This window comes from Emys orbicularis, chromosome 13, assembly GCF_028017835.1.
Source record: "Emys orbicularis isolate rEmyOrb1 chromosome 13, rEmyOrb1.hap1, whole genome shotgun sequence".
NCBI lineage: Eukaryota > Metazoa > Chordata > Testudines > Emydidae > Emys > Emys orbicularis.
This window is the reverse complement of record NC_088695.1, coordinates 14,763,178-14,773,967: the sequence shown is the minus strand read 5'-3', so window position 1 is coordinate 14,773,967 and position 10,790 is coordinate 14,763,178. Positions and strand designations below refer to the sequence as shown.

Here is a 10,790-nt window from a genome sequence, read left to right as displayed (position 1 = left end):
GATTGCACGGCCAACTCTGCTGGAGAGCTCTGCATCGTTGCCAGTGCTGCTGAGCTCTCCACGCTGTCCAAACAGAAAATGAGATTCAAACTGGCCAGACAGGAAAAGGAATTCAAATTTTCCCGGGGCTTTTCCTGTGTGGCTGGTCAGAGCATCCGAGCTCGAAGTGCTGTCCAGAGCGTCAACAGAGTGGTGCACTGTGGGATAGCTCCCGGAGCTATTACCGTCGATTTCCATCCACACCTAGCCTAATTCGATATTGCCATTTCGAATTTAGGGCTACTCCTCTAGTTTTCGAGGAGTACAGAAGTCGAATTTAAAAGAGCTCTATTTCGAACTAAATAGCTTCGTGGTGTGGACGGGTGCAGGGTTAATTCAATGTAACGGCGCTAAATTCGATATAAACTCCTAGTGTAGACCAGGCCTAAGGGGGGATATGATACAGATCTATAAAATAATGACTAGAGTGGAGAAACTGAATAGAGAAGTGTTATTTGCTCCTTCACATAGAGCAAAAATCAGGGGTAACCCAATGAAAGTAATAGGCAAAAGGTTTAAAAGAAACAAGAGGAAGTACTTCTCCACTTAACGCAGAGTCAACCTGTGGAACTCATTGCCAGGGGATGTTGTGAAAGTCAAAACTATAACTGGGTTAAAAAAGAATTAGATAAGCTCATGGAGGATAGGTCCATAGATGACTATTGGCCAAGATAGTCAGAGACGCAGCTTCAATTCCCCCCTCTCTGCCAGAGGTGGAAGAAAGCATTTGAATGGGGTGTCCCAGCCTCAGTCTCTACTGTTGAAGCTGTTCAACTGTGGATAAATAATGGAAGAGTAATTGGAGCAGGGGAACTGGACCCTAGGTCTTCCACCTTCCTGGACTACAGAATCATTCCGACTCTCAGTCTCTCTCTCTTTGGCCCAAGGACTATTTAAATATTTATCCACAATGGAACAGTCATTGGTCCAGAGAGAGCGATGATGGGCCTATTTATGTTACTTTACATTTTTCAAACACACAAAAAAAGGCATCACCTGGAAAAGCTTTAGTCAAAACCATTGTGATGAGATTTGACAGTGAAGTAAATAACCAGGAGCTTTATTGATCAGGCCTGCACTGCTGGGGCATCCATACAACACTGATGGAAGTCCCAGGGTTAGATCTCCAGATTTTAGGGTAGTTCTTTAATGGATCTACTCCAGTTCACACCAGCAGAGAATCTGGGCTCATACAATCTATCCATCATGCGAGGGAATTTTGCCATCAGTTAATGGTAACATGGTTAATTCTTCACTGAGTTAGTGGCCCTGATTCCCCACTTTGTAACACCTATTTATAATACAAAAACATCCTAATTTACACTGGTGGGATTGTAAAGAGTATCAGGCCACTTGAAGTCTTTAAATCAAGATTTGAGGATGTCAGTAACTCAGTCAGAGGTTATGGGTCTATTAAATGAGGGAGTGGGTGAGGTTCTGTGGCCTGCAATTTTCAGGAGGTCAGACTAGATAATCACGATGGTCCCTTCTGAACTTAAAGTCTATGAGTCTATGGAGTTAGACCATCATCACCTCTCACCTATTACTTCTCTTCATCATCATTTTAGGATCTCCCTCAATCTTCTTACATCCTGGAGGGAAGGAAACTTGTTTCCTTTCTATCTTCCTACCCTTGAATGCTGAGTATCTTCTTTCTGCCATTATCTCCCAGCTCCTTTTGGGGTGCAATTTTCCCACCACAATGCATAAATAGTTCAAACCACGTTGTACACTGTGGCAGACAGGAAGAACATGGTCCCTGGGCAGTATCTGGGTGGAGCTGGGCTGATTCCTCCACGCGCCCTGTCCATTCCCATATATCACACTCAATAATAGGGACTGGTCCTTTTAACAGCCAGTCATTACTCTGCCTCAATTCTGTCATAGCCTTGAATGAGGCTCTCCATGACAGCCATGTATGGCAACTCCAAATCCTTGAAAAAGTAAATATCAAACATTCAGGGACTTATTGAATTCTTACTCAGACAAAATTCCAATGATGTTAATGGGGCTACTCACATGAGTCATGATGAGGCCCAATAATTAACAGACCCCTGTCCTAACCCATACCCTCCCACACCTAATGTAAATAGATTTATAGCACAGGGGTGACATCACTCAACTCTAGAAACTTATCCCATAGCTGAATGCAATTGGAAATGTCATGCATGCTGCAACCATGCTGGCTCCTATCTCTCCTCTTTGGTGGATCAGCAAGACCTCATTAGTTCAGTGAATGTGGTATCCTATTGTAAATATGTACCATCTATGTGCAGAAGATCCTGTCTCCCTCTAGAGTCTGGACAAAGCAAGTATAGCAGCCTGCAGTTAATTGACGTGCAAAGATGTTATTCCTTTAGGTCCTAGAGTCCTCAGATTTTGTTACAAATGATTCTGGATTTAATATCTTAGTTTGGTAGCTAGCTAGCTAGTTCTATCTACCCTATAAATATCTATCTTATATGCTAATTGTTAAACTATTTGCAGATGACACTAAACTGAAAGGGGTTGCAAGCACTTGGGAGAAGAGGTTTAGAATTGTATGAGTCATTGGAGCTGGCATTGTCTCTCTGGCCACCTTATTGATCTGGGTACTTTTAAACCAGTTCCTTAATGACTCTTAATTGCACTCAGACAGGGAGGAGACACACACATCTATGTCTTTTAGGCTGCCCTGAGAGCAAACTTAATCAGTTTCCCCTCAATGGGTAATCATGACATATATAGAGGAAATTAAGGGACCCATAGGAATCATAAATTATTGCAAACATTTCTACCTTGCAACAGGTGTATTAAGAGGAGCATCATGTTGAAGACATGAAAGGTAATTGTTCCACTCTCCTCGGCACCAGTGAGGACTGAGATGGAGAATTGTGTCCAGTTTTGGGCACGACACTTTAAGAAGGCTGTAGTCTAGTTTAACAAGCTGTGGCCAGGAAGAATCAGGGAATGGTAGAATTTTAATTTCCAGCCCCAATTACCTGGCCAGCAGCAAATTACTGCTGCCAGGGAGCAAGGGGTGGCAGAGAAGAGGGAACTGTGGCTTCCTGAGTCAGAAATCCTTCCCTTGGCTGGTCCTTGGACAGCGTAACAGAGAACCACCACTACTCTGATGAAGCACAGGAGCAGGTAGCTTGTGGCCATGGAGCCTTGAATAACCACCAATGGGGGCCAAGCCATCATTGACAACACTTGGCCCACCTGTATAGTTACCTTCCCTTGGAGCCATTTCATCTAATAGAACTGTAGTATGCAAATTATCAGAAGAAAAAGAGTGAGGATTCATTGAATTACCTCAGATGTCGCCAAGGCCCAACTTTAGAATGACCTGACCTACTGACTCGGCCATGTGTATAATTTATTCTTAATCTAATGATTAGACACAACTTTTCTTAACAATTTAGCTTCATTAAACCTAATATCTTCAAATGAAGCCTACACACTTATTTGAAATGAGGATTAACGCTGTGGAAAGTGTGAAGAGTATGTTTATTCCAGTTTTAAGATCACTCGGGAGAAAGAAAGGCGATGGCAAAAGCTAAATTTCAAGCAGAACACATTCTTAATTATTTTATTCTCATGAACTAATTAAGGTATTTACTTGCAAAGTCATCCAGACTCCAAGAATAAATAATCCAAGATCAGGGAGGATACACAGTATTCTTCAGACCTTAGAGTGGGAGCAGGAGGTGCAGTGTATTTTTAAGGCTTTGGCTTGGTGTTCTAATTTTCCTCCAAAATGTGTCAGACGGCCAGAGGCAGGCAGCACCCAGAGTCTGCACTTGCTTTCAGGGAGTCCTGATTCTGATATGCATGAGTTCAACAGGCACACAAAGATGAGTATGGACTACTTGTGTGAGTCAGATTTTTTATATATATTTAATGGACCAATCATGGAGATATGATCTTGCAAACTAAGGATAGCTTTTCTCAAGGCTTCCCTCACCTCCTTGTTTCTCAGGCTGTATACCAGGGGGTTGACAAATGGGGTGAGGACTCCATAAAAGATAGAGAACACTTTGTTCAGGTCCCTCAGTGCATCAGAGTCTGATAACAAATATACAATGACTAGAGTTCCATAGAAAATTGACACCACAATGAGGTGAGAGGAGCAGGTGGAAAAGGCCTTCTTTCTCCCGGTGACGGAAGGAATTCTCAGGATGGTGGAGATGATACTACCATAGGATGCTAGGGTCAACAGAAATGGAGGCAATGTAAATATGGAGGAATTTATGAAAGCAGTAACTTCCAGGGTGTGGGTGTCACTGCAGAACAGTTTCATTATTGGGCTAAAATCACAAAAGAAATGGTCAATTTCATTGGGCCCACAGAATGTTAATTGTGACATCATAGATATTAAGAAGGCAACAGACATAAATCCACCTATCCATGACCCAGCCACCAGCTTGATACAGAAACTGCCATTCATGAGTGCTGAATAATGCAGAGGTTTGCATATCGCTAAATACCGATCATAAGACATCACAGATAAGAGAGAACATTCAGCGGCTGCCAGAGAACCAAAGAAATATAATTGTGTGAGGCAGGCATGAACGGAAATGGTTCTGTCCCCAGTCAAGAGACTTATCAGCATCCTGGGCATGATAGCCGAGGTGTAACTGGTCTCTAAGCAGGACAAGTTCCCCAGGAAGAAGTACATGGGGGTGTGAAGGTGCTGATCAGCCACAACTAGAGCAATGATGAGGATGTTCCCGGCCAGAGTCACAATGTAGATCACTAGAAACAGCAGGAAGAGAAGAATGTGCAGTTGAGGGAATGTCCCCAATCCCAGGAGGATGAATTCTGTGATGGTCGTTTGATTTTCATGGCATTTGTTTGTTGTGGGTTTCATCTAGGGGAAATACAACAAATTTTGCAATTTACAGTGAGACTTCCATTTCAAAGTGGTCAGCATTTCAATTCTGGCTTCTCCCTGCTGGTTCCGTCCCAACGGTTAAGTAACGACACCAGTTGGTGGTGGTATTTTGGGAAAATTTTTCCTAAGGCCCTAAGTGGAATCACCTTGGAAATGTTCCTATTGTCTGGTATCTCTATGGTTGAACACATCTCAGCTGCAGAACTCCTGACCATACTTGTATATTACTTTAGCCACAATGTCTGAGATTATCAGTGGAGACTAAGAGAATTAAATGCCACTTTCCTGGGCTCCTGTGAAAACCCAAGCCAAAGGCCATTGCTGGGCTCATACCTAATTTAGCCTTACTTACACTGCAGAGTCCAGCAGATTCCAGTGGAGTGGATACAAGAATTCAATTCCAGGGACTTGGGTTTTATTACTGGCTCATCCACTCCCAGACCTTGAGCTTGTCCTTTCCTCTCTCTGTGCCTCTGTTACCTCCTCTGTGAAATCGTTGATGACAATACCACTTACTTTCTCTTAATGTGATTTGAGATTTATGAAACAAGAGCTCTCAGCATATGCTCTGTTGCTCTTGTGTAATATGGAGATGCTACTTAAGACACTTCACAAAGTTCTTTAATATCTGTTAATGAGTGCTATGTATTTTCTAAATGCTATAATGCTGCTATGTGACCATGCATAACTTTCAATACACAATAGGAAGAGAACTTAACCATGCCTCACAGTCACAGCACACGTTTATATTTTCATCTCAATTTCTGCAGTGACAAAGCCATCAAGGGCGATTAACACTGAATGGCTTACCCCTTGTGAAGCAGTGGGAGTGTGCTGAGAGAGACAGAGCTAGGAACAGTGATCAGTCACTACCTAGATCAGGGGGCTCAGCAGCACATGGGATTCAGAAGCTGGAGCCAATGACAACAGTTTGGTGTCAGTTCAGAGAGGGGAACAGGACCAAGATGTCACAGTTGCATATAGGTTTCCGCTGTGACTAAAATTTTAAATAGTCCCATAGACAAACCCATAGGGATATTCAATCATCCAAAGAAGAGAACTCACCCCTTGTAGGATCTGCTGATTTCTAGAGTCATCTATGAGATGCAAGGATTCTGATGACCATCAGAGATTTGCTACTAAAAGCGCTGTTGTCATGGGTTATTTGACCGTCACCATTTTTGTAACCTCATTGCTACTGCCAGAAAGCACAGATAGGGTTGAAATTTGGCAATATGATGGAATGAGGTCACATATGTGGAAATATGTTCTTCATCTGTTCAACATAACTACAGATATAATCTGACACACAATTGATGCCCAAGCCCATACATGCCCTCACCCCTCCCTCCACCTCCCCCACCCCCCAACACACACTCACTCATTCAGGTGTGTATGCCCTAGTCCACAAGAATCTAGTAATTTTCCAGAATTAGAAATGAAGGGACTGAGGTTTTTGAATTGCTGAAATTTCAATGGGACTTGTTCACCTAAATGCCATAAAGGGAGATTGTCAATGGCAGAAATAGGGCAGAGAGGTTGAAATTCCAAACATTGGCCATGACTGTCTCAGTTGAACTTAAAATCTATATAGTAAGATTCCAGGATAGTGACTCTGTGTGTCACTCTAAAGCATACTAAGCCTGAAAAAACAAAGGGATCCTGTAAAAGGTGGAAGCATAGACCAATAGCTAAGGATGAGTACAAAAGAATGCCACAAGTACATAGGGACAAAATCAGAAAGGCTAAGGCACAAAATGAGTTACACCTAGCAAGGGACATAAATAAGAAAAGGAACTGTAAGTACATTAGGAGCAAGAGAAAGATGAAGAAAAGTGGGGGTCCTATAGCTGTCAGGAAAGGAGAGCCAATAATGGATGACATCGAGAAGGCTGACAAATCAACACAACCACGTACACAATAAAACAACTAATCACACACAATAACCCCAAGCACACATAGCCCCTCACTACAGTGCACACCTGCACAAATTAACACAAATGTCCCAGTATAACACAAGGAACACACAAATCAACACAACCACCCACACAACTCAACCAGAACACACAGTAACCCCTAACATCACTCTGAAAACTAAAATTTCTGTTGAATCTATATGAAATGATGGAAACAGTTACAAGCATGGTTGACAGAGCTTTCTGTTTAGATTATTGCTCGGTTCCATTATCACTGGGATTAACGGTCTGTTATTGTCCAGTTTTTAAGTTCTCAGCCATTTTGGGGCTTTTTAACACACAAGTTTACAAATTACACTCGTGTGAGAGCACAGGCTTTCAGCTAGTAGAGAAGAAGTGACCAGATTGTTCTTCTAAATGTTACCTGCCCTTTAGCTGCCATGTCACCCAGGTCACTGTGCCAAGCTTCTATCCCTGGAGACAATCTCAGACATACTTGAAAAGATTAGCTTTAACATTTAAAAGCTGTTCATTCGTCCTTAGTGGATGGAAATCAAGATGTTGCTTTCCTTTGCCCTCCTTACTCTGCTTCTTCCCTTCTTTACCCTCATATACAATTTGTTTACCTTTCTGTTCTTCTTCTTTTTTTTTAATTCTCCCATTACTTTTGTTTCTGTGTGTGAGGGAAATCAATAAAATATAAATAAATCAATAAATAAAAATAAATATGCACACTTAAAAGTGAATTACAGTAACTGAGTTAACATGAAAAATAAAATGAAGATTTAAGCTTTTTGAGGAGTTAATTAGGAAACAATTCCCCTCTCACTTACCCTAATATAAATCAGGAATAACTGCACTGAATTCAATATAGCTGCATTGCTATAAAACTGGGGTAAATGAGAGGAGAATAATGCCAAAAGAGAGGTGTCGTCTTCTTCAATTTTTAATGTCCCTATATAGATTTATGTCCAATGCACCTGCACAGACACAGATTATCATTTTCACAGCACTATTCCCCATGTGCTGCATTGCAATCACCTCCATATATATTTTGGTGACCATGTGGGAATTGTTCCCAAAGAGCATCTGCTGTGATGTTGCCCAGCAACCTGAGCCATCCTTAGTAGTAACTGACAAAGAGGTCAGCCTTCCATAACAACACAAGTTTTTCTTCTCCATATGATACAGGAATGGGTTTTAGAACAGAGAGCTTCAATCCATGGAGACTGGAAGAGCTGAGGAGAGGTCGATTGGTCATCAGACAAATCAGCAGAGAGGTGCAATAGGATCATCATTCTGTAGCCATTGCCAGCCTGGGGCACCAGGGTTATTGGCGACCCTCCATCACCCTCATTTCATGCTAGAAAGCAGATTCAGTTTTGCTGTATCTCCAGTATCTTTGATGGAGTTGGACCATCATTACCTCTTTCCTATTACTTCTTTCCTTTAACATTTCAGGTTCTCCCTCAGTTTTTCCACATTTTTCCCATGTGTTTGTGGTCAGAATTTATTGGTGACTCATGGAGGTATATTTTAGACAGTAGCTTTCCCTTATTTATTCTAAAAGATCTTGTATGTTATGAAGGCTACTGTTAAACAAACGAACAAAAAACATCACCAGGATGTAACGTTGAGGGAAAATAATAAGAATAATAATTGGAGCACTCATGAAAAAGTATGCATGTTTTAAATTTAGTAATGAGAAGTCAATGGGTAAGTCTTTCCAGAATCCTACACATGATGATATGCAATTTGGAAAGATTAGATAGATAGTTAGATTTAAAGAGTCTGGATTTTCAAAAAGTGCTGAGCACCTGCCTTTTGGAAATCAGGCACCTTTAAGGTTTTTGAAGTTGGGATCACAAATTCACTAGTCCCTTTTGAAAATCTTAGCCCAGCCTGGTTTCTAGAAACATAGACCAGATTCATTTATATGCTCTGACTACTCCACACCACTGATGGAAATTGAGGGTATGTCTACACTACAAACACGAGAGTAACACACCTGTATCACTGCAGCTGCACAACGGTAGTGTAGATACTTGCTACAGTGATGGAAGGGTCGCTGTCGAAAATCCACCCCCTCGAAAGGCAGTAGCTAGGATGACGGAAGAATTCTATACCGGGTGTCTATACTGGGGCTTAGGTCGGCTGAGCCATGTCTTTCAAGGGGGTGCACGTATCAGCCGGAGAGCCATAGTGAGTTAGACCCAATGGTCAGATTGCAGGAAGGTCTCAAAACATTTTCTTGCATTTGAATGTCCCCAGACTTTGGATCTGGATTTTGCACCTTGGAACCATTGCTACTGAAAACTGAAGTGAGGAGATAGTCATTGAAACATCCAGATATCTCTTCTTCTTCCAATGTTCTGTGAACAATAACAACCTTCACTCCAATCACTTACAGACTTAAAACCTGAACACAGAATTAAGAAGTTAGAACTGATCAAATTTGTTTTAATAACTTCATAAATATGTAAACAAATAAAAACCAAGAGTTCAGATTGCTTTGATTCTTTGGGAACTGTGTTATGTCTTTCTTCTGATTATTTAGAAATCAGCACCATATTTGTGAATACATTCATGAGTGTCATGGCAGTGCAGACATCTGGAAAAATTGAACCAAGAGTAACTAATAGAATAGCATCTCCCTGAGTCTGCAGAGAGCCTGAACCAATCTCCCTGAGAGGGGAAGCTTCCCCGAGTCTGACCAATGAAGCAACATCTACCTGAGTCTGGAGCGGGCCTGAAACAATCACTCTAAGATGGATACATTTTGTTGCTGATAAAATCCTATTTTCTGAAAATCCTTTTATCAGGATATTTTTCATAAATTCTAATTTAGGCATCTTTGAAAATCCATCCCCTTTTGTTCCAATTTACTGTGAACTATTAGGAAGCCGTGAGACATACCCAGGAGATTTCTGATGCATTATAGGTTTTATTTATTGAATGTTCAATGGACATCACAAAAGAAGGTTGCACCGTCTTATTACAAACATACCAGGGCCAGTGATACAGAAATTAATGAGCACAAGAAGCAAAAGAAGAGGACTTTATTACAAATAATAGGTCAGATTGTGATCTCAGTAGGAAGACAAAGGAACAGCTTCCCAGATAGCTTAAATCATTGGCTTCTTTGGAGTCAGTTGGCCAGATCGCCACCTGGTAAAAATCAGTGACACTCCACTGGAGGTCAATGGATGAGCTAGATAGAAAAAACAAAATGTATATAGCTCGAGTCCCAACTACACTAATGCAGTTGTGCCACGGTAGCGCTTCTGATGAAGACACTCTAAGCTGATGGGAGAGAGCTTTCCCAACGGTTTAGTAACTCCACCGCTGCAAAAGGCTCTTCCGCCAACATAGCACTGTCTACATGTGGGGATTAAGGTTGCTATAACTACGTCGCGCAGGGGTGTGGATTTTTCACACCCCTGAGCGACGTAGTTATACCGAAGTAAGTGTGTTGTATCGACCTTTTGGGGGGAGGGATAGCTCAGTGGTTTGAGCATTGACCTGGCCTGAGACAGCATGAAAATTACTCTATACCCTGGTGGTTAGAGCAATTACCTAGGAAGGGAGTGGCCCAGAATCCCATTCCTTTGACCTTCTGTTATTCAGCCACAGTGGAACAGCTTCAATAGGAGCGACTGAGGGTACACCATGTCAGAATATCCCATAGCCCAGTGGTTCTGGCACTCACCTGAGACGTGGCAGATCCCTGTTCAAATCCCTTTGCCCCCACAGACGGGGGAATCTTAGAGCACTACCCTGGAATGCAGGAGACCCCCCCCCCCTAAGATTTGGGTTAGAAGTCACTATGGAATTCATCTTCCTCCCACCCCAGCTTCTTGCAAGAAACATGTTAGGCTCCTAACTCAAAGAGAATGTTCACAGCTGAGCATCCCAAGCAAAAGTAGGCACTGAACTCCCTGCAAGGGGATGGGCTTAGC

General features: G+C 42.0%; 1 protein-coding gene across 1 annotated transcript; it reads right to left on the bottom strand.

The window, feature by feature from the left end:
* Window positions 1-3,886: 3,886 nt before the first annotated feature.
* LOC135887483 (olfactory receptor 11A1-like) lies at window positions 3,887-4,891 on the bottom strand. Its single transcript, XM_065415228.1, has one exon. It carries the CDS (start codon window positions 4,889-4,891, stop codon window positions 3,887-3,889), a length of 1,005 nt encoding a protein of 334 aa, XP_065271300.1.
* Between the last annotated feature and the right edge of the window lie 5,899 nt (window positions 4,892-10,790).